The sequence below is a fragment of the Schistocerca gregaria genome, chromosome 3 (genome assembly GCF_023897955.1).
Source record: "Schistocerca gregaria isolate iqSchGreg1 chromosome 3, iqSchGreg1.2, whole genome shotgun sequence".
NCBI classification, from domain to species: domain Eukaryota; kingdom Metazoa; phylum Arthropoda; class Insecta; order Orthoptera; family Acrididae; genus Schistocerca; species Schistocerca gregaria.
The window spans coordinates 753,199,217-753,223,928 of record NC_064922.1 but is presented as its reverse complement, the minus strand read 5'-3'; the positions used below and the strand labels follow the sequence as shown (position 1 = coordinate 753,223,928).

Below are 24,712 nucleotides of genomic sequence, written 5' to 3'. Positions count from 1 at the left end.
GCTGTCTGTATTATGTAAATATTTATTGCTAAAAATGTAAAAAAAAATGCATTTTTACAAGTTTTTACAAATTATTTAATCAAAAAACCCCTACCAAAAACTTTTGAGATTTACACAAAATATTGTTTGGTTAAGATGCCAGTAGTCAGTGAAAACACAGTGGGCAGTATTTTTCTGTGTAAAATGTTAAAAATTTTTCGATGTTTTCCATATCTCGTGTCTCTGAATTTCTATTGTAAAATATGCATGTTGGTAGCATCATTTCCAGTGCTCTTCTGTTTATAACGAATGAGTGAGAATTTGCACATAAACCATTCTGCATCGAGTTTGTGTTAGGTTTGAACTTTTTGTTAGATACAGTGTCAGTGTGTAAATACAGTAGTGAATGAGTGAGGTGTGTGCTCTATGGAAAAAGACACAAGAAGGTGGTGTTTAAGAAAAGTGAAAAACATTTCACAGTTGTTGGAAATCTGTCAGAGGTACTGCAGAAATATCTTGGTCCTCAAGTAATGGTCTTAAAATCACATCCCTTGCGCAGGAATTGCTACACTCACTACAAGAAGAAATTTGGTCACAACCCACCTGAGTGATCACAATCACCCGAATGTGAAACTAAAGAAGACAGTGCAGATGTTTATATTCCAGGGTATGAAGTTCTTGGTGCATTGAATATTAGCATTTCTTCTGTAGCCCCTACTATATCCACCCCTTAAATGTCTATTAAAGGTGAGAAGCTCAAAAAGAAAATAGTGTGTAAAAAGAAAAGTGGAAGAGATTGAAACAAGTTTCACACAAGCAACTTTGTCAAAACTTTGTGAAGTGTGTAATGTAGATACACTTCATGCAGAACCTGGAGCCTGGAGCTAGTGATATGTGCACAAAATGTGATGTGTGTGTGTGTGTGTGTGTGTGTGTGTGTGTGTGTGTGTGTGTTCCAAAACTTAAATACTGCTATGTCAGCAGCCACCTATACTGAGAAGGTGCAGTTACTGACATTGATATCAGGTAGCTATTCTAAGCAGCAGATACAGAAATAGATACCCACTTCCTCACATTATTTGATTTCAAAAGCTCATAAAATAAAGAATGAGAAAATTATTTGGGCATGCCTGGATTCTTACTGTGGGCATCCATTGGAAGACAATAAATATTATACACTTACTGTTGCTCTGTAATATCAGCTGGGTGATGACAAAGATTGCTGGGTAATGACAAAGATTGCAGCAGGCAAAGACCTAACCAGGCTGATGTCATCTCTCTTAGTGAAAATGGTGAAAAAGTTAAAAAGGCAAAAAAATGTATGTGGCAAGATCACTAAGAGAAGTGTATTTTGTAATGAAAAAGGAAAACCCGATTTTAAAAACTGGTTTCACAAAATTGTGCTCCTTGTGGCCAAAATCGGACAGGGTCGCCACAAGTTCTGAAAATCAGGAAATTTCAAACATGTCAGGGAAATCTGGAAAAAAAGACAGGGAAACTCTCATTTTTGTCTCAGTAGATGAAATGGTTTGTTTACTGATGTATCATTCATTGTCGCTGGATGGGCACAGCTGAGTATGTGCGCCAATTCGCTTTTCCCTCATTCCTACTGCTTCTCCCCTTCCTACCATTCCCTTCAGGTTGCAGTCAGTACTGCCACCACTTCTTGCCACTAGGCTAGCAGCTGCCAATGAGAGGCAGGGAGGTGCGAGGAGTTGTTTGTTTTGATTTGATTCTCAGAGACTTTGGACGCAGTGGCCTGAGATGGTGGTCATGTGTCCGTGAGTTGTGTCTGAGTGATTGTGTAAATGCTTGTGTGTGCTCATTTCCTAACAAAAGCTATGACTGAAAATTTAGTTGTGAGAGTGTGATTGTCTTTTCCACGTGCCTGTCTGTGGCTCAGCAATCATCTTTGAAGCGAGCTGCTACCTATCCTGCAGTGAGCTGCTTTTATCATTCAGTAGTGTATGTTAGAAAGTATGGACGATAAGAAGAAGAAAATTGTGTCAGTTGCTGGCAGTTTGTACGCTTTATATTCACACATTTCTCAAAAGAAAAATCACACAGTACCTGTAAAATAATAGACTTAACGCAGTAGGTATTAACCGACGATAACTAACATAGCGGAAGCAACATTTTATTGGTGTTCACCTACAGTGTTCTTGTACACAATTCTTCCCCGCATTATACACTTGTTTCAAGAGACCTACTATTTTTATAGGTCATTTTTGAAATCTGTGAAGGTATTTTAAATCCATCTTGTGACTGCAAGGAAGTGTGTATTTTTGTCACCAAACGTGTTTTGTTTTGTCGAAATAAAATAACATAATTGGTTTTAATGAAACACGTATACCATTTGGCTTGCTTTCTCTATCTAAAAACAGTTCATTACAAAAGATGTTGATTTTTGCTCACATCTGGAAGCGCCATCTGCTTTCTTCAAGGAAAAATCGTGGAATTTCACTTGGGGAAACTTGTGGCAACCCTGGGGTAAAATACCTGCCAGTGAATCTTATTTGTTTTTCCATAAGCAGTGTCACAGAAAAGAAGTACACAAAGATGGACCCGATGCTTTTGTGTGTATGTCAAGAGACACAGGGTAAATGTTGTTTACAGGAGTGTGCAATGTGTCCTGATGCTGAAGTGATGATTGTTGAAGCATTGCACGTTCAGGATACTAATAATGACATAATCTATGCATTGTGGGAGGGGAGGGGGGGGGGGGGGGGGAGATGGTGAAGAAGACAGTAGAGCCAGAGAAGTTTGTTACAGAGGTTAGACATTCTGTCATGAAAGGAATAGCTAACCATCATATCCTGAGGATTCAGAGACAGGCCATAGCAGAAGTAAAATCAGCCACAGCCCAGAATACTGTCACATTAGTTCTTCATTTCAACGTAGCTGAGAACTGGTTTGTTGCTTTGGAGAAAAAAAATTCAAAGTCGCGACTGGCACACATCACAAGTATCAGTATTCACATGTGTTGCTTACTTCCTTGGAACATCGCACTATTTTGTTATTATCAGTGTTAATCTCATCATGACAATGTACACGTGTGCTACACCATCAGCATGATAATTGATGGCATAACATGTAAACATGTGTATGTGACTGATGGTGCAGCATCTCATTTTAAAAATCACTTTCGGCTTTATGAGCTTGGTCAACACTTTACTACAGGTATTAAGGCAAAAATGGATATTTTCAGCAACAGGTCACGGAAGAAGTGCAAGTGATTAGGTAGGAGTTCTCCGTAAACGTTTTGCAACAATATTTAATCTCCAGCATGAAGCTGTTGATGGTGATGGTGTAAGAGAGGTTACTGATTTGTACACATCATATCAACATTAGTAAGAAACTTGAAACTCTTAATTCGAAATGAAAGTGCATCAAGGGAATTCTGTTAGAACCATAGAATGGTGGCCTGCTGTGAAGTCCGGGGTAGGAATTCAATCAAGTCACTACTGGGTTGCATCCCAGAGTGGCACATATGTTGCAAGAAAATTTCTCTATGAAGTGCAGCCTGTTACTGTACTGAAATGCAAAGACCACTGTATACATTTGGAGACTTTGTAGTGAACCACTTCATTTCTTATGCGCATGACAATCAGTGGTGAGTGGGACAGATAATAAGTGTCTCTTATGAGCTGCAAGATATAACCGGCTCCTTTATGACACCTTATGGTCTTGCTAATACTTTCAGATGGCCATCGTCAAAAGATCAGTGTGCAGTTCCCATTTCTCAAGTACTGCTCTGGATCATCCTTCTTTGTGTGCAAATTCGGCTCAGGCATACCAGTTCAGTGAGAAGCAGATGGGGAAAAAATGAATCTTTTTCGACAGTGCTGTGTTGATTGTTACATTGTAGACAATTTTAATTCATGGAAAGTCATGAAGAAGTTAAATCGTGTTGGAAGACAATAATAATTTGTGAATAATATCATAAAAAGAAAAATATTCTTGTTATAAATTCTTTCATACAAAATTATGAATTGTTTCCTACTCACTTATAACATTATAAAGTAATTGTTTTAATTCAGAAATATCAGTTATGCTTGACACATACTTAAATTCAGCAATTAATATAAATATTTAATTGTCCATGGTTTTTTTTATCTTGAGAGTAGTGCTAGGTCTTCCTAAAAAAAATTCTCACATTTTGTGCAGACAAGTGTGTTGACCACTCTGATAAACTACAATTCATTTTATGCTACCAGTTGCTGTTGCTTTCAATTTTGATAATGTAGAAGTCCATATGTTTCCAACTGGAAAAAAATTAAAGTCATAGATAATGAAAACTTTTGTAGAGAATTTGGGAAAAAATTAAATGACCAAAAAATTAAATGACCAGATAAACATTACTAAAAAGTCAAATACCTTGAAATAATTTGTTCTTACAGAAAAATATATTTATGTAGTAATGACAACAGACTTCACATTGAATCTGAACATTCTTCGCTTCACAACAGTGTGCTTCAGTATCATTGTTGAAGCATGTTTTTAAACTCCATTGTTACCACTAAACATGTCTGTCTCAAAAATAAAAACAACTTCTTCTGATGAAACAAAGTGAACTCTTTCCAATGGTGGCAATAAAAATCAGATTTGAGTGATCGCTTTTGAAATATGACCTCTTGAAAATGACCGAAAATTGACTAATTAAATTTTTGAGTAGACTTTGAATTTAGGTAACTTAGTATTATTTGAGCAATCTAGGTAACATTTGGAAGAGCGTTTTGACATGCTGACAGGCTGCAGATGAGTTGAGAATCACCTCCCAGAAAGTTATTCTTTCAGTAGATACAAGCCGATAAAGTATAATCAAAGTTTGTTACAACAAGGATTATGAACCACTTTGATAGCACATTATGATGAACTTACCATAATTTGACCTTTAGTTCTACAACTAAGCTGTTATACCCCAAAAATTGAACAAAGTCACAAAGTTTCAGCATGATACGTCTTTTAAGTCCTGAGAAATGGTAAAACAAAGTTGATGATTTATTCCTTTAATTCATAATATCAAAAAACTGGCCTTTGCAAAAAGTTGGCTAGCGGCCCAACCATACTACTTACAGAGCTGTAATTTGGCAGTGCTTCATGTAATTTTACATCCTGTAAAAATTTCATTGGTATTGGAGAGGGTCAAGTGGGGGCCCTTAGCCCATTTGACATGGAACAATGTAATGAGATGGTGAAATGATAATTAAATCAAGACCCTATGCTGTCGACAGGTGTTGATATACAGCAACGGGGACAGTTGAAAATGTGTGGCCTGACCAGGACACGAACCCTCTATCTCCTGCTTACCTGGCAGCCGCTATATCTCTCTGAGCCACCGAGGGCACAGAGCATAGTGCGACTGCGGTGACTTAACCCTTGCACGCTCCTCGTGAGACCCACATTCCCAACTCAATGTCCACACACTACATTCGCAGTGCCCCTGCCCATTGCACCCATTACTTGTGGCAACCAATCTTACCGAGTCCTGTAAGAGTTTGGGCATTTCGTATGCATCCACAGAAGAAGATCAATGGCTGGTTAGCCTTAAGTATATGGAGATGGTATCTGTTCTTTCGGACCTGTGCGAGAGAACAGATACCATCTCCTTATATATATATATATATATATAAACTTCCACATGGGAAAAATATATTAAAAACAAAGATTCCAAGACTTACCAAGCGGGAAAGTGCCGGCAGACAGGCACAATGAACAAAACACACAAACACACACACAGAATTACTAGCTTTCGCAACTGGCAGTTGCTTCGTCAGGAAGGAAGGAAGGAGATGGAAAAATGAAAGGATGTGGGTTTTAAGGGAGAGGGTAAGGAGTCATTCCAATCCCGGGAGCGGAAAGACTTCCCTTAGGGGAAAAAAAGGACAGATGTACACACACACACACACACACACACACACACACACACACACATATCCATCCGCACATGCGGGTTCGTGTCCTGGTCGGGCCACACATTTTCAACTGTCCCCGTTGCTGTATATCAACACCTGTGTGTGTGTGTGTGTGTGTGTGTGTGTGTGTGTGTGTGTGTGTGCGAGTGTACACTGTCCTTTTTTTCCCCTAAGGGAAGTCTTTCCGCTCCCGGGATTGGAATGACTCCTTACCCTCTCCCTTAAAACCCACATCCTTTCATTTTTCCCTCTCCTTCCTTCCTTCCTGACGAAGCAACTGCCAGTTGCGAAAGCTCGTAATTCTGTGTGTGTGTTTGTGTGTTTTGTTCATGTGCCTGTCTGCCGGCGCTTTCCCGCTTGGTAAGTCTTGGAACTCTACAAAAGCAATCCGTCTTCAGGCCACACGCGGCCCATCGGAACCATCAGACTGCTGTGTCATCCTCAGTTGAGGATGCGAATAGGAATGACATTTGGTCAGCACATCGCTCTCCCGGTCGTTATGATTTTTTTCTTTGGCCGGAGCCGCTACTATTCGGTTGAGTAGCTCCTCAGTTGGCATCACAAGGCTGAGTGCACCCCAAAAACTGGCAACAGCGCATGGCAGCTGGATGGTCACTCATCCAAGTGCCAGCCACACCCGACAGTGCTTAACTTCAGTGATCTTGCGGAACCGGTGTTTCGCCTGCAGCAAGGCCATTGCCAGCTCCTCTACAAACTCTTCTACTTTTACATGATGATGTCTCTTCTGTATCCACGTTAGTATGAACCCACTGTTTCTATTCTGATCATTTCTTTTGAGTTGTATTCTTTGAAAACCTCTACCAAGTAAGCTTTCAGCTCAGGTTTCCCATGACATTGTTTGCAGCATGCAGTCTTGTTATTCTAAACAGCACATAGTTTCCTTGATTAGTTCCTTGTATGCCATCAACATCAGTTTGGCATTTTGATGTGTTACACATACACAAACTGACCGCGCACCAGCGGCACTGACTGTAATAAACCGCTTTGCCATTAGTTCACAAAATTTTGAGAAGCTTAATTCACTGTCATTGCTTGAAACAATAGGCTGGACGTTTGTTTCAAGTTAGAGTCGGAGGCGTTTCTGCTTATGAATTTTTTCACCATCCACTCTTATTGCTATGTAACCATAGGTGCCTAGGCACGGCCAAAGAAATTCATCACCTTCAAAGAACTGAGAACGTTATTTATGATTTTATCATAGGTTATTTTTTATTTTTATTTATTTTTATTTTCTTCTCTCCCTCTCCCATCTTACAGGTACTGCCAAGATGCCAGTTGCCATCTTCAGTTTCCTTTCTTGCTTCACCATTCTCACAGAAATGCTGAATTATTTTGCTCTTTCTTGTGTACTCTAGCTGCTTTAAGGCAGGGTCAAAATTTGAACTTAGGTGAAATGATTTGAATGATGACTTTAAGTTTTAGTTCATTAATTAAAATATCCATACACTTGGCTTTCTGGCATTGTTTCACCATTTGTATTTCCACAACATCTGTGGAAATTAGCAATCTCGTGCTTTGTAAACTCTCTGCATTACGCAACCTATTTTGGTAATTCATTGAAGCTTTTTGGTGATTCATTGAAGCTTTAAAGATCAATCTCCACAAGACTGACTGTGTAGCAAGTGTCACATGTGCCCATACAATCAGCAGCCATTAACTCTTGTTTGTCTTAAGGCTGTAGTTGAACATATCTTGTGTACATCTGATGCAATGCTTCTGGTCAGGTGTGAAAACTTCGTTAGTCAACAGTTTCAGCTTTTCAACACTTTCATTTAGATATAAATCCTTCTTAACTTCCTTTTTATTTTTCCTAGGGTATTGCAGCAGGTATTTTGCAGAAATTGAAATTTTGTCATCAGCAGGACTTTATGATGTGAGCAGATTTGGGCATCTTCTGTAAAGTTGAGTCCACTTCTAAGTTTTAAAACCTCTTTGTTCAGAAATGATATTTATTTCATTGACTTAAGTAGACTTTTACCATAATGAAATGGTGTAGGCTTGTGAAAGTCAGTGCCATCTTGACCAAAAAAAGGACACTTCTTGGTTAACACAGTAGATGCAGATGTAGACCCAAAACACAAATTAATTCAGTCAAAAATTTCTAAGAGCGAGCTAATCACAAGATCAACACCTTATAAGTGCTGGGTGACTGGATTGGGCAGGTCTTGCACTTGGGTCTTCCATGGGCTATGATTCTTGCGGCAAAGGGTTGGAATTGGGAGTCACATAGGGATGGACTAGGATTAGGATGTTGTGGAGGTTGGGTGGACAACAGAGTTTAGGAGTTGTGGGAAGGGTCTCAGGTAGTATGTCCCTCATTTCAGGGCGCAATGACAGGTAATCAAAGTCCTGACAAAGGATGTGATTCAGTTGTTCCAGTCCGGAGTGGTTTAAGTTATTTTTTATTGTGCCTGTCTGCAACGTACCGTGTCTTCTTTACAGTTAGTAGCAATCTATCTTTTCGTACGTTGTTGACATTCCAACGTGGAGTTTCCATTGTTTGTTTCCTTTCCGGAAGTGATTCCCTTGTTACATCCAGCATGAATTTTACACTCTCTTTGCTTCAGCCATCATCAGTCATTTTGCTGCCCAAATAGCAAAGGGCATCATACTACTATTAGGGTCCCATTTCCTTATCTAATTCCTACAACACCACCATATTTAACATGGCTACATTCCATTAACCTTACTTTACTTTTGTTGGTGCTCATCTTACAATCTCTTTTCAAGATGCTATCTATTCAGTTCAACTGCTCTACCAAGTCCTTTGCTGTTTCTGCAAGGCTTACAATGTCATAAGCAAATCTCGGAGTTTTTATTTCTTCTCCCTGAACTTTAATTCCCTCTCCAAGGTTCTCCTTGGTTTCCTTTACTGCTTTCATTATGTATAGATTCAAAGAGCCAACAAAATTAGTAGACCTGCCTAATTTCGTGTAGGACCCCCTTGAGCACGCAGAAGTGCCGCAACATGACATGGCATGGACTCGACTAATGTCTGAAGTAATGCTGGAGGGAATGGACACTATGAATCCTGCAGGGTTGTCCATAAATCCTTAAGATTACGAAGGGTGGAGATTTCTTCTGAACAACATGTGTTGCAAGGCATCCCAGACATGCACAATAATGTTCATTTCTGAGGAATTTGGGGGCCAGCGGAAGTGTTTAAAATCAAAAGAGTGTTTCTGGAACCACTCTGTAACAATTCTGGACATGTGGGGCGTGCATTCTCGTGCTGGAATTACCCAAGTCTGCCAGAATGCACAATGGACTTGAATGTATGCAGGTAATCAGACAGGATGATTATGTACGTGTCACCTGTCAAAGTTGTATGTAGACGTATCGGGGGTATGATATGACTCCAACTGCACACTCCTGACACCATTGCAGAGCCTCTACCAGCTTAAACAGTCCCTGCTGGCATGCTGGGTCCATGGGTTCATGAGGTTGTCTCCACACCTGTACATGTCCATCTGCTCGACACAATTTGAAACGAGACTCATCCAATCTGGTAACATGTTTCCAATGTCGGTGTTGTCAGGCAGAGGTGAGACGGAAATCTTTGTGTCGTGCAGTCATCAAGAGTACGTGAGTGGGCCTCGGCTCCGAAAGCCAATATTGATGATGTTTTGTTGAATGGTTTGGCTGCTGACACTTGTTGATGGCCCAGCATTGAAATCTGCACAATTTGTGGTTTGGCTGCACTTCTGTCATGTTGAATGATCCTCTTCAGTCATTGTGGGTCCCATTCTTGTGACTCCCTTCTCAACCACTGCTTCCTTGTCATGTCCTTTGACACTTAACAACTGCAATCTGGTTTGTGTACAAATTGAAAATAATCTTTCCATCATGTATTTTATCCCAGCTGCCTTCAGAATTTCAAAGAATGTATTCCAGTCAACACTGTCAAACATTTTCTCTAAATTTTCAGATGCTATAAACATGTCTTTGCCTTCTCGTAATCGATCTTCTAATAGAAATTGTAGGGCCCGTGTTGCCTCATATGTTCCTACATTTCTCCAGAATCCAAACTGATCTACCCTGAGGTCAGATTCCACCAGTTTTTCCCTTCTTCTGTATATAATTTGTCACGGTTTTGCAAGCATTGTTTCTTAAACCGATGATTCGGTAATATTTACACTTATAGTGCCTGCTTGCTTTGGAATTGAAATTACTACATTTTTCTGGAAGTATGAACGTATTTTGCCTGTCTCGTATACCTTGCCTACCAGAAAGAATCGTTTTAACATGGCTGGGTCTCCCAAGGATCTCTATAATTCAGTATCATCTGCTCCATGGGGTGTGTTTTGACATACATCTTTCAAGAGTTCTGTGAAATGTTTCTCACAGAATCATATCACCCCCTCATCTTCATCCACTTGCCTGTGTGCCTTTCTGCAATATTAAGTTCATATGTTCAATTTGCTTGTATAACCCTGGTGTATATTCTTTCCAATTTTCAGCTTTCCATGAGATTAGCCCCAAGAATAGAACTAGGAATACTATGACAACCAACAGGAATTCATCCTTTCAATCCTTGTGCTTAATATTGTCTTGCTATCCCAGCTCTTGATCTCCATACAGCGGCTTCTCTTTTTTTCTGAAGGTCTGTCCAATTTTCCTACAGGTGTCACCTATCTTTTCCTTATGCATGCTTTTACATCTTTGCATTTCCCTTCCAGCCATTTTGCACTCTCTGTCAAACTCATTTTTTAGATGTCTTTATTCCCTTTTGTTGACTTCCTTTACTACATCTTCGTATTTCCTCCTTAATATCTCATGTATTGTCCAAGATTTTCTACTTAGCTTTAAACTTTAAAACTGTGTGCCACACTGAGACTCAGACATGGAACCTTTGCCTTTCATGGGCAAGTGCTGTACCAACTGAGCTACCCAAGCACGACTCACAACCTATTCTGAAAGCTTTACTTCCACCAGTACCTCATGTCCTACCTTAGTCTGCCAGGAAGTTTCATATCAGCACACACTCTGCTGCAGAGTGAAAATGTCATTCTGGAGACATCCCCCGGGCTGTGGTTAAGCCGTACTTCTGCAACATCCTTTCTTCCAATATTGCTAGTCATTCAGGTTTTGTAAGAGAGCTTCTGTGAAGCTTGGATAAGATACTGGCAGGAGTAAAGTTGTCAGGACAGCTCATGAGTTGTGCATGGGTAGCTCAGTCAGTAGAGCACTTGCCTGTGAAAAGGCAAAAGTCCTGACTTCAAATCTCAGTCCAGGATGTAGTTTTAGTCTGCCAGGAAGCTTCAGATCAACACACACTCTGCTGCAGAGTTTCTGGAATTAAACATGGTACACAGCAAGGTTTTTTGCTTGGTCCACTCCTGTTCCTGCCCTAATTAAATGATTTACTAGGCACATTCGAGAGCCCACCAAAATCCATTGTATTTGCTGACACCAGCACAAAGTGCCCAAACATATCCATACCATACACAATCAGGAGAATAGTGGAATAAGTGTGGAAATAGTTCCCTGCTAACAGTTAAATGCTTTATCTTACAAAGGTTCATATTGTGCTGTTTCAAACACATAAAAATGACTTGTAGGTACCAGAAATACAGATCAGTGGGCTCACACTGGATGAGACTCCATGTGTGGACTTAACTAGGCATTCAGATACATAATGAACTGATTCAGGACCAGTGTGTGGTAATTCAAGCAAAAAGTTCAGTTTTTTCTGCTTCCTCTCTAATTATTATGATCCTCGGACAATTTCAGTCATGTACTTTGCATATTTTCTTTCATTACTGTCCAGTGGCATAATTTTCTGCTGTAATTCACCTAAGGTAGAAAGTATTTTTTCTACAGATGCATACAACAATAGTATTATGGTAAGTTGAAAATCAGACGTCTTGCAAAAGCCTTACTGAATCCTAGGATTTCTTACTCCTCTGTGCCATTCATTACATCTACACCGCAGTGGTATTTTGTGATTGATAAGAAGTGTGATTTCAGAATGAAACATAAACTCCACAACTGCAACTATAAAAATAATTTCCATATTGCCTGTGAATTCTTGTCTAGGTTTCAGCTTGAGTTTCATGTTCCTGTGCAAAAGTTCCTGTGCAGGTTGCCAGCATAACAACAGATGGGCAAATTCTAAACATCAAGATATTTGGAAATAAACTAATATTGTAGGTGATTATTGGAAGAGAAGAAGTGACTTTCGTCAAAGTAGCTGCTTTTCTCCTACGTCCATACACAATTACACAATAATTCCCATAATTATCAGTGTGAATTGACTAGCACTACATAATATGTTTCCATTAGACTTCACAGACGTTGCCTGTGGCGGCTGCCTCTATTTGACTCATACCATGTCCTCAAATCCTCAAAGGCTTACATTCACAATGAGATTTATGGAACACAATGCGTGAATGAAAGAGCGAATGGACAGTGCAAAAAGATGTAAATGGCTATGGTTGACAGTTGGAGGTTGCAGACTCTCAATGTAATCTAATGTAATGTTTTCTGATGTTTATTTTCGTAAGAGCCATGTGATGTTCATGGACATTGCAGTCAATAGTAACCTTTTATTATGCAGTGCCTTTTACTGAAAAGTTAAGTTACTCAGCCTATGTAATATTTCTGTTCCTATATTTCCCATGAGTATTACAACTCAACAACAATCTTTCCTCATGGAAAAACATTTATATCCAGAAATCTGTGCTTCACATATGTTGATATGAGAACCCTCTATACCATACTGGGTTTGTTCTGAATTTTTTTTGCCCTTTATTTCAGAAAAACACTTTGTAAATGCTATTGGTTTATTTCATTTCTCAGGGAAGCAATCAAGGAAGATGAGGAAGGTCTTCTTGAAGGATCTGTTGCGGATATCATCCAAAGAGCAAAGAGACGAAGACAGGCAGACAGGCGTGGAAATATTCGTCTTGGTATGATGAGACATCTCTACCTAATTGTTGACTTTTCAGAAGCAATGTCAAATCAAGATCTGAAACCAACAAGACATCTTTGTTCTGTTAAGGTTAGTTAATAGTTTTGTGTATGTATGGTATATCACACAGTAAGAGCCATTGTACAATGACAAATTTTGGTCACTACATTTTTTTTTTAAAAAAAGGAGTATTTTTAATAGCATTTATGAAGTACGTACCCAGTAAATGGAAAAAGACAGACATAGATATCTCCGTGAGAAACTTTTCAAAAGAGTAAATTCAGTAGACCTGCATAACTATGTTACCATGCAGAAAGTTTGGAAATTTGTGTGTGTGATACTATATGAAGATTACTATCGTTGCTGAAAAGAGAAAGAAAATCATGGATATATTTCTAAAGCATTGGAGTACTAGGAGTATCAGATATGTAAGCAGCCCTTTGCCTACTGCCTCTAATTGTATATCTAAATCTAACAGGATTCTGGAGACAAAGTAGCAAGGTCGGTGTCAACAAAATATTTTCGTGTTCAGAGGAGAAAGTTGGTGATTGGAATTTCTTGAGAAGATTCCGTTGCAATGAAAAACACCTTTGTTTTAATTATGTCCAGCCCAAATCCTGTATCATTTCAGTGACACTCTCTCCCATATTTTTTGCAATAATAGTAAATATGCTGCCCTCCTTCGAACTTTTACAATGTACTCCATCAATCCTACCTAGTAAGAATCCCACACCATGCAGCAGTGTTCTGAAAGAGGATGGACAAGCACAGTGTAGTCTGCTTAGCAGATCTGTTACATTTTCTAAGTGTCCTGCCAGTAAAACGCTGTCATATGTAGCAGTATTCATTTTTATTTGCTATTGGTAGCTCACATTTGTTGCACATAATAGTGATGGAAAATAATGAGCCTTATGGCAGATTACCTTAACGAAAAAAAAATTTTGATCTGTAAAAGTGAAATTACACTGCTAAGTCAAAAACAATCCAAATAAGGGGTGTACAAGGGTTGTTTGAAAAGTTCTCAGAATCACCAAGAGAGGTCAGCCCTAATGCAACGAGTTGTTCATGTGATATTCATTGGACTGTTGCGTGTAAACACGTGCCACGTTATTCTTTCGGGAAGAGAGCTGTGGGGGTGACGTGGCTCCCACCTAGTGATTTGTGAAGATGGAAAAAATCAAGATTCGAGCCGTGATTAAGTACTTCGTAAAGAAAGATACAAAAACAAAGAACAGTCATGCCAATTTCCAGAATTCACTGGGGGACTCTGCTTCTTCATATTCAGCTGTTGCCAAGTGTATAAATGAATTTAAATTTGGCTGGGAGAACTGCGCAATGGATAGCCAAGATATGTCACTACTCCAGAAATAATTGTGAAAGTGCGTGAAATTGCTCATGCTTGCCAGATGTTATCTGAAAGGGTGTATCACATTTTAACTGAAGAATTAGAAATGAAAAACTTATCCGAAAGATGGGTGCTGCTACTCTTGACGCACGCCCACACACATGCCATTACCATAAAAAAATTACACGAACTAAGGTATGAATTGTTGCCACACCTGCCTTATTCATTTGATATGGTTCCGTCACACTTCCATCTCTTTCCAAAACTGAAACTTTTTCTTGGTGGACAAAGATTCACTTCAGATGAAGAATTGATAGCTGGAGTTGACAACTATTTTGCAGGCCTGGAAGAAACTCATTTTCGAGATGGGATTAAGGCACTGGAACACCATTGAACCAAGTTCATTAATCTACAAGGAGACTACAGTGAAAAATAAAAAATAAAAAAAACTTTAAGTGATGTAAGTACTTTTTTTCCATTCCATTCAGAGAACTTTTCAAACCACCTTCGTGACATACAGTATGACTCACATTTAGGAAAAAATCAAAAAAATGACATTAACAAAGTCTACATCTACATGATTACTGTGTAATTCACTATTAAGTGCCTAGCAGAGGGTTCATTAAATCACTTTCAATTTATTTCTCTATTATTTTGCGCGAGCTCTGATTTCTCTTACTTTATTATGATGGTCATTCCTCCCTGTGTAGTTCAGCACCAGCACATCATTATTTAGAGTCAGTTGTCACTTTCTGCATCATACACATATCTTGTCTTAATCGTTTTGCAATTTGTTTTGATCATCTGATGACTCGTAAATGACAGCATCAGCCACAAACCATCCAAGAGGACTGCTCACTTCGTCTTCTGTATCATTTATGTATATCAGGAACACCAGAGGGCCCATAACAGATGATACAAACATTGCCATAAATACACTCCTGGAAATTGAAATAAGAACACCGTGAATTCATTGTCCTAGGAAGGGGAAACTTTATTGACACATTCCTGGGGTCAGATACATCACATGATCACACTGACAGAACCACAGGCACATAGACACAGGCAACAGAGCATGCACAATGTCGGCACTAGTACAGTGTATATCCACCTTTCGCAGCAATGCAGGCTGCTATTCTCCCATGGAGACGATCGTAGAGATGCTGGATGTAGTCCTGTGGAACGGCTTGCCATGCCATTTCCACCTGGCGCCTCAGTTGGACCAGCGTTCGTGCTGGACGTGCAGACCGCGTGAGACGACGCTTCATCCAGTCCCAAACATGCTCAATGGGGGACAGATCCGGAGATCTTGCTGGCCAGGGTAGTTGACTTACACCTTCTAGAGCACGTTGGGTGGCACGGGATACATGCGGACGTGCATTGTCCTGTTGGAACAGCAAGTTCCCTTGCCGGTCTAGGAATGGTAGAACGATGGGTTCGATGACGGTTTGGATGTACCGTGCACTATTCAGTGTCCCCTCGACGATCACCAGAGGTGTACGGCCAGTGTAGGAGATCGCTCCCCACACCATGATGCCGGGTGTTGGCCCTGTGTGCCTCGGTCGTATGCAGTCCTGATTGTGCCACTCACCTTCACGGCGCCAAACACGCATACGACCATCATTGGCACCAAGGCAGAAGCGACTTTCATCGCTGAAGACGACACGTCTCAATTCGTCCCTCCATTCACGCCTGTCGCGACACCACTGGAGGTGGGCTGCACGATGTTGGGGCGTGAGCGGAAGATGGCCTAACGGTGTGCGGGACCGTAGCCCAGCTTCATGGAGACGGTTGCGAATGGTCCTCGCCGATACCCCAGGAGCAACAGTGTCCCTAATTTGCTGGGAAGTAGCGGTGCGGTCCTCTACGGCACTGCTTAGGATCCTACGGTCTTGGCGTGCATCCGTACATCGCTGTGGTCCGGTCCCAGGTCGACGGGCACGTGCACCTTCCGCCGACCACTGGCGACAACATCGATGTACTGTGGAGACCTCACGCCCCACGTGTTGAGCAATTCGGCGGTATGTCCACCCGGCCTCCCGCATGCCCACTATACGCCCTTGCTCAAAGTCCGTCAACTGCACATACGGTTCACGTCCACGCTGTCGCGGCATGCTACCAGTGTTAAAGACTGCGATGGAGCTCCGTATGCCACGGCAAACTGGCTGACACTGACGGCGGCGGTGCACAAATGCTGCGCAGCTAGCGCCATTCGACGGCCAACACCGTGGTTCCTGGTGTGTCCGCTGTGCCGTGCGTGTGATCATTGCTTGTACAGCCCTCTCGCAGTGTCCGGAGCAAGTATGGTGGGTCTGACACACCGGTGTCAATGTGTTCTTTTTTCCATTTCCAGGAGTGTAGTAAATCAAATATAAAATTAGAAAGGGCAGCTAATCAAATTTTTACTGACATAAATAAGTTATTCATAGCCAATTCACTGTCATTAAACTTTGCAAAAACCCACTATATGCAGTTCAGAACTTCCAAGAGATTTGCTTCTGGTGTGTGTATAAAATATGGTGACATGGAAATAGGAGAAGTTAAGAGTGTAAAATTCTTGAGATTACAACTTGAAAATAAATTCAGTTGAGAGTAACATACTAACGAACTGCTACAGTGCCTAAACAAGTCTGTTTGCAGTGCGAATGATGTAGGACATAGGAGATTGTTGTTGTTGTGGTCTTCAATCCTGAGACTGGTTTGATACAGCTCTCCATGCTACTCTATCCTGTGCAAGCTTCTTCATCTCCCAGTACCTACTGCAACCTACATCCTTCTGAATCTGCTTAGTGTGTTCATCTCTTGGTCTCCCTCTACGATTTTTACCCTCCACGCTGCCCTCCAATACTAAATTGGTGATCCCTTGATGCCTCAGAATATGTCCTACCAACCGATCCCTTCTTCTGGTCAAGTTGAGCCACAAACTTCTCTTCTCTCCAATCCTATTCAATACTTCCTCATTAGTTATGTGATCTACCCGTCTAATCTTCAGCATTCTTCTGTAGCGCCACACTTCGAAAGCTTCTATTCTCTTCTTGTCCAAACTATTTATTGTCCATGTTTCACTTCCATACATGGCTACACTCCATACAAATACTTTCAGAAATGACTTCCTGGCACTTAAATCTATACTCGATGTTAACAAATTTCTCTTCTTCAGAAACGCTTTCCTTGCCATTGCCAGTCTACATTTTATACCCTCTCTACTTCGAACATCATCAGTTATTTTGCTCCCCAAATAGCAAAACTCCTTTACTACTTTAAGTGTCTCATCTCCTAATCTAATTCCCTCAGCATCACCCGACTTAATTCGACTACATTCCGTTATCCCTGTTTTGCTTTCGTTGATGTTCATCTTATATCCTCCTTTCAATACACTGTCCATTCCATTCATTTGCTCTTCCACGTCCTTTACTGTCACTGACAGAATTACCATGTCATCGGCGTACCTCAAAGTTTTTTATTTCTTTTCCATGGATTTTAATACCTACTCCGAATTTTTCTTTTGTTTCCTTCACTGCTTGCTCAATATACAGATTGAATAACGTCGGGAATAGGCTACAACCCTGTCTCACTCGCTTCCCAACCACTGCTTCCCTTTCATTGCCTTCGAGTCTTATAACTGCCATCTGGATTCTGTACAAATTGTAAATAGCCTTTCGCTCCCTGTATTTTACCTCTGCCACCTTTAGAATTTGAAAGAGAGTATTCCAGTCAACATTGTCAAAAGCTTTCCCTAAGTCTACAAATGCTATAAACGTAGGTTTGCCTTTCCTTAATCTTTTTTCTAAGATAAGTCGTAAGGTCAGTATTGCCTCACGTGTTCCAGTGTTTCTACGGAATCCAAACTTATCTTCCCCGAGGTCGGCTTCTACTAGTTTTTCCATTCGTCTGTAAAGATTTCGTGTTAGTATTTTGCAGCTGTGGCTTATTAAACAGATTGTTCAGTAATTTTCACATCTGTCAACACCTGCTTTCTTTGGGATTGGAATTATTATATTCTTCTTGAAGTCTGAGGGTATTTCGCCTGTTTCATACATCTTGCTCACCAGATGGTAGAGTTTTGTCAGTACTGGCTCTCCCAAGGCCGTCAGTAGTTCTAATGGAATGTTGTCTACTCCAGGGCCTTGTTTCGACTCAGGTCTTTCAGTGCTCTGTCAAACTCTTCACGCAGTATCGTATTTCCCATTTCATCTTCATCTACATCCTCTTCCATTTCCATAATATTCTCCTCAAGTACATCACGCTTGTATAGACCCTCTATACACTCCTTCCACCTTTCTGCTTTCCCTTCTTTGCTTAGAACTGAGTTTCCATCTGAGCTCTTGATGTTCATACAAGTAGTTCTCTTATCTCCAAAGGTCTCTTTTAATTTTTCCTGTAGGTAGTATCTATCTTACCCCTAGTGAGATAAGCCTCTACATCCTTACATTTGTCCTCTAGCCATCCCTGCTTAGCCATTTTGCACTTCCTGTCGATCTCATTTTTGAGATGTTTGTATTCCTTTTTGCCTGCTTCATTTACTGCATTTATATATTTTCTCCTTTCATCAATTAAATTAAATATTTCTTCTGTTACCCAAGGATTTCTACTAGCCCTCGTCTTTTTACCTACTTGATCCTCTGCTGCCTTGACTACTTCATCCCTCAAAGCTACCCATTCTTCTTCTACTGTATTTCTTTCCCCCATTCCTGTCAATTGTTCTCTTATGCTCTCCCTGAAACTCTTTACAACCTCTTGTTCTTTCAGTTTATCCAGGTCCCATCTCCTTAAATTCCCACCTTTTTGCAGTTTCTTCAGTTTTAATCTACAGGTCATAACTAATAGATTGTGGTCAGAGTCCACATCTGCCCCTGGAAATGTCTTACAATTTAAAACCTGGTTCCCATTTTGTAAGCAGTGTTCAGCCACAGCCATCTCAAGTTATCGTTGTTCGATGTGTTGTGAATACTCTGCACAGTGCTTGGCAACAGAGGGTATGGCTTGACCTCTGTAAATACTACCACATTCACAAGGAACACCATACATGTCAGGAACCTGGAAGACCTATGTTGCCTTTAACAGGGTGTAACATATCTCTATCTTGGAGGTGGTCTGGGACACTGGTCTCAGTCCATAACATGTATATATCGATCAGCCAGAACATTATGGCCACCTACCTAATAGATGGCATGGATAACAGCGGCGACATGTTATGGCAGCAATGAGGCCTAGGTAGGTTGCTGGAAGGGAGAGATGGCACCACATCTGCAAGCACAAGTCACCAAATTCCTGTGAATTGCAGGGAGGCAATCGATGAGCTCTGACACCACGTTCAACCACATCCCAGATGTGTTCGATTGGGTTCAGATCTGGTGAGTTGGAGGGCCAGAACACCAATTGTAACTTCCCACTGAGTTCCTCAAACCACTCATCACACCCCTGGCCTTGCGACATGGCGCATCATCTTGTTGAAAATGCTACTGCTGTTGTGGAAATATGATTGTCATCAAGGGGTGTATGTGGTCTGCAACCAGTGTACGATACTCCTTGGCCATCATGGTACCTTGTGGGAGCTCCACTGGACACATGGATGCCCATGTAAATGTTCCCCAGAGCATAATGGAACCACTCCCAGCTTGTCTCTGTCCTGCAGTAGTGTTGTCAAGGAGCTATTCCCCTGAAAGACAATGAATTTGCACCCTGCCATCAGCAAGATGAAAAAGGTATTGAGATTCATAAGACCATGCAGCGATGTGCCACTGTGCCGATGTCCAGTGTTGATGTGGGAAGGAGAGAAGTAAGCACTGCCTGGTGGAATGTGCAGGGACTACATGGTAGCAGGACAAGGCTGCCAGTTGCAATGTTGGAAGGCTGTGGGGGAGGAAGTGGGAGAATGGGGAGCGGATAAAGGAGAGGAGCAGAGAGGGGGAAGAGACGGTGTGCGCACTGGCTGGGAGGCGGCGCACAAGGAGGTTGAGAGGATATGAATTGGAAGGAGATCATAGGAGAGAGGGAGTAGAAAGTGTTGGGTGGAGGGTACAAGGATAGTGAATTACTGTAGATTGAGGCTGAGATCTTGCAGACGAGTGATCCCTATAACAAATTCTCTGCTCCCAGAATCATCCCAGCCATGGCCATAAAGCCTTGAGCGCACGCATGTACACACACACACACACACACACACACACACACACACACACACACACACACACACCAGAATCTGCAGCAAATTTCATCCTGCAGTTTCATCAGAATCTTGAGGAAACTTGTTATTCTATGTAGGTGGGAAGTATGCAAGAAGCCACGGACAATGATTCAACTTTTTGTGTGAAAATAGAATACTTGTTAACCCTTTAATAAGATAGTTACTTCTTCTCATTTCTATCTTCAAATTCACTGACCCTTTTTTTTTTTTTTTACCTTCGTCTTAAGACTGTGGATTGAAAAGAAAGTCAAGTAGTTTTGAAAGCAACATTTATTTCATGTTGCAAACAATACTTCAGAAACAGATGGGCTCACTCTGTTCATGAAACTTTCTTTGAAGGTTCAGTACTACATCATGCCTTACACCTGCCACAGAATGACAACTTTGATCTAGCTCCAAGTCTTTGTCTTCTGTGAAGTACATTTGTAAAAACTTGGCATTTTCTCTTGTTAGAGAGATAAGGGAGCCCCTCCTGTGGAATATTTTGTATATTTGTACAAATAATGAGTCATCTATATGTCTAAATTTGGTTGAAATTACTTTGGGCATTATAGAAAGATGCTTCGTTCCATATCGTAAGTGATATGTTTACCAAGTTTGCTTGAAATTGATCTAGTGGTTTAGGACGTGATGTGTAACATATGATTTTTACAAGTATATGTAGATATATTATGCTGCTTGCATATCTGCTTTAGACAAAGAATTAAGTAGAAGAATAGTGTGTTGTTTTATTCATGGTGAAATTTTATATGAGGAAGTGCTTGATTTAGCAGGAACATCTCACTGAATTCTGTTTGTGGTGTTTTTAATTAAAAATGTGTTGTAATGCATATTCATGCAAAAAATGTTGTGTGATAAGACAATGTCCTTCACATTTTAGGATAAATGTTAAGACTAGTTGTTAGAAGGAAGGAATGTTATCAAGTTACTTCAGTCATATATGTGTGTATTACAATCTAATGCTTTGTTTGCAGCTTTTAGAATCATTCATCGATGAATTTTTTGACCAAAATCCAATTAGTCAGCTTGGTATAATCATAACAAGGAACAAGCGAGCTGAAAAAATTACTGAACTTGCAGGCAATCCAAGAAAACATATAAAGGTACAGTACTTTATAGTTTAGCTATTGGGAAAGAAGATAAAAGAAATACATTTCAATAAAATTACTGCAGTCAACTGGTTGTTTTATTAGCATTATTACGTTATTTAATACACATAAATTTAATTTTTATGGTATGGATAACAGCTCAACATAAAGGTTATTAATAAATTCCACTTGATTGAATATTTGAAGTTTAAAGTAAAACAGAAAAGAAAATATTGACTTCATATTGTAAGATTATTTAAAGTTGGAAAAAAATGCTAAAAAATAGAACCAGAGAACAAAGAGGAGAGTAAGAGTAAATAATAAGCTGCATTTGACAGAAATTTGATTATTTCAACTTCTTTGTATTAACAGTTGTTTGATTTCTTATTATCTCTTGCTATTTTTTGTGTTCAGGATTTATTACTTTGTTTTGTAGAAGAGTATTTGCTCACTTTGAAATAGACACCAAAGAAATCTACACATGTTGTAATGTAAGAAAGATCATTAGTGCTTGGTACTAAAATGCAGCGCAAACTAATACCATGTCAATTTAAAATGTACCAAAGAAGGAGCATTAACAAAAATGCAGTTCATTTAATAAGAAAAATATAACATAAATTTTCTGTGTGAGGTTGTGTTGTGAGTTCCTAAATTTGTAAACTTCAGTAATTTCAAGTTACTTATGACCACTAAATCCAAGATAATGCAGACCCAAGACAACATGAATAATCCAAAATACACAAACATTTCTTTTTAAGGTTTATAATTTAGATAGTAACCAGAAGTTTATTTAAATCAAACCTTTACTGGTTTCAATAAGAAAGAAAGAAACTTCCACATGGGAAAAATATATTAAAATATATTAAAATCTAACCTTTGTTTTTAATACATTACTGGTTTCATATTGATTACAGATCCACCTTTAGATGGCTCTTACAAATTTCCTTGCTTTTGACCTGGGCCCCCATTTTGTACTCATTGCTGGTTTTATGCACTAAGATCAACATCAAATTTTTCATTGGAAACTTATGATACATTTCTTGTTTTTGACTTTCGCAGAAACATTCATGAAATCAGTAGAACATGAAATGTGACAAAGATGCCTTTCAAATTTAACACATTTTTGCACAAGCACTATGTGAGTGTTGTTAAATTCTCTGGAAGTTGCTTTAACACAGACCATTCTGTTTTTTATGGCAGTACACATGCTCAACACTTTCAAAACATGTCCCAGCTTCACTCAAGAGGCAAAACTAATAGCTTCAAAGATGAAATAATAGTTTAAAAAATGCCAAGTTGCAGATGGTGTATAGAGTGTATGTTTTAAAACAAAGCTGTTTACTGTATTTATTAAACATTGCAGTTTTCACATTTGAAACCCCACTGTGTTGCTTATGCATTAATCTCCAGAAACAACAGGTTTGAAATTATCAACCTTTAGCTCCTAGAGTAGGGCTATGCAGAAATATTGAATTAATCTCGTCAGCAGGCATTACAAGGTTAGAATCTCCACAGTTACCTGAAGATGAAATGTTAGAGGTATGTCCAATGTGTGAATTGAGGCCTGCATTATCTTCCAGTGTAAAAAATTATTCACATGAACTGTAATCTGTTCTAAACAATATCATTTATTCTAATTATAGCTGAATACTTCAGGATTTGTTTTATATTTTTACAAAAAAATGCTAAGCTGTGAACAGATGTCTGCAAACTTGTCCCTTATTCATAAGCAACTAGTTACTGTAATTTTGTACTTTTCTGAGTATGCCGTGTGTTATTGAAACAAAACATACCATTACTTAGCTGTCGAAAATGCCAACTTTTTAGTGCTTACCAGGCTCTTTAGTGAACATTGATTGCAGTTAACATGATGATTAACTAGGATGGTAGTACCTACAACCTTAGTATGTGTCCAGATTGATCCAGTGTTTATTCAGCTACAAAACCTGTTAGTAGAGGAAAACAAATTCTGTCAGATATGCCTAAATCTTTTAGAATCTGCTGTATTCTGTGAAATAATGTGGTTGTAATAGGCTTCAGATTGAAGACCTCCTTTACTTCAAGCTGAAGAATCTGTATTACATTACAGTGTGACTGAGAGCAAGAATGTGAAGCATTACAGAAAAGAGTGAACACTGATGATGGCACCATTGTTGTTGACTGCCACCTGGTATCCCACCAGAAAAGTTTAGGAACTGAGGGATCTAGTTGTGCAGAATTGTAGACAGACCATTCAGGACTCCTGCAAAACCGTAGGAATAAGCTGTGAATGTGTTATGTCAGGAGAACTGAAGATAAAAAGGCTTTTGGTGAAGTTTGTGGCGCAAGTGTTTCAACATACTACAGAAGAGTCTGCCAGAAACTTAAACAGTAACTTCGAGATGATCCAAAATTTCTTTCAAAGGTTGTCAGTGGTGACAAGTGTTGGATTTATGGTTCTGACCTTGAAACTAAGAGGCAATCATTGCAGTAGAAGAGCATTTCTTCCCTTCGGCCAAAAAAAGCTCAAAAAGTGGAGAACAACTTTATGTCCATGTTTGTTTATTTTTTTATATTGACATGGTTGTTTATAATGAGTTTGTCCTCCTATTCAGACAGACAGTAAAGTGGTCTATCATGATGTGGACATAAGGTGAAAATGTCCACAGATGGCGCATACACATGATTGGTTACTTCATCACGACAATGCATGATCGCATGCAGCCTACGTTTTTCAGGAATTTTCGACTGGAAACAAGATGACAGTTGTCCCCCATCTGCCGTACTCACTTCACATAGCTACATGTGACTTCTTCCTCAAGATGAAACCCAAGTTGAATGGTCAAAGGTATTGCACATTGGAAGTAATTCGATCAGCACCACAGATGGTTCTAAACACACTTACAACAAAAGATTCCAGGACACGCCTCAAAAATTGGCATCAATGTATTCTCTCCCAAAGGCACTGTTTTGAAGGTTATGGTGCAGAAAAAGGTCTAAGAAAGACATACTAAGAAACTTCCTGGCAGATTAAAACTGTGTGCTAGACCGATACTCCAAATCAGGACCATTGCCTTTCACAGGCAACTGCTCTACCAACTGAGGTACCCAAACACGATTCATGACCTGTCCCTACAGCTGTACTTCCATCAATACCTTGCTCATACCTTCTTAACTCCACAGAAGTTCTCCTGTGAAACTTGCAAGACAAGCACTCCTGGAGGAAAAAAGTATATTGTAGAGACATGGCTTAGCCACAGCGTGGGGGATGTTTCCAGAATGAAA

At 39.8% G+C, this 24,712-nt stretch overlaps 1 protein-coding gene across 1 annotated transcript in view; it reads left to right on the top strand.

Moving 5' to 3' along the window:
- LOC126353928 (general transcription factor IIH subunit 2) overlaps window positions 1–24,712 on the top strand; it is a 105,847-nt gene that overhangs the window by 36,426 nt on the left and 44,709 nt on the right. The window contains exons 2-3 of the mRNA XM_050003186.1: window positions 12,717–12,918; window positions 21,335–21,463. Coding sequence (XP_049859143.1) covers window positions 12,717–12,918; window positions 21,335–21,463 — 331 coding nt within the window. The remainder of the gene's footprint in view (window positions 1–12,716; window positions 12,919–21,334; window positions 21,464–24,712) is intronic.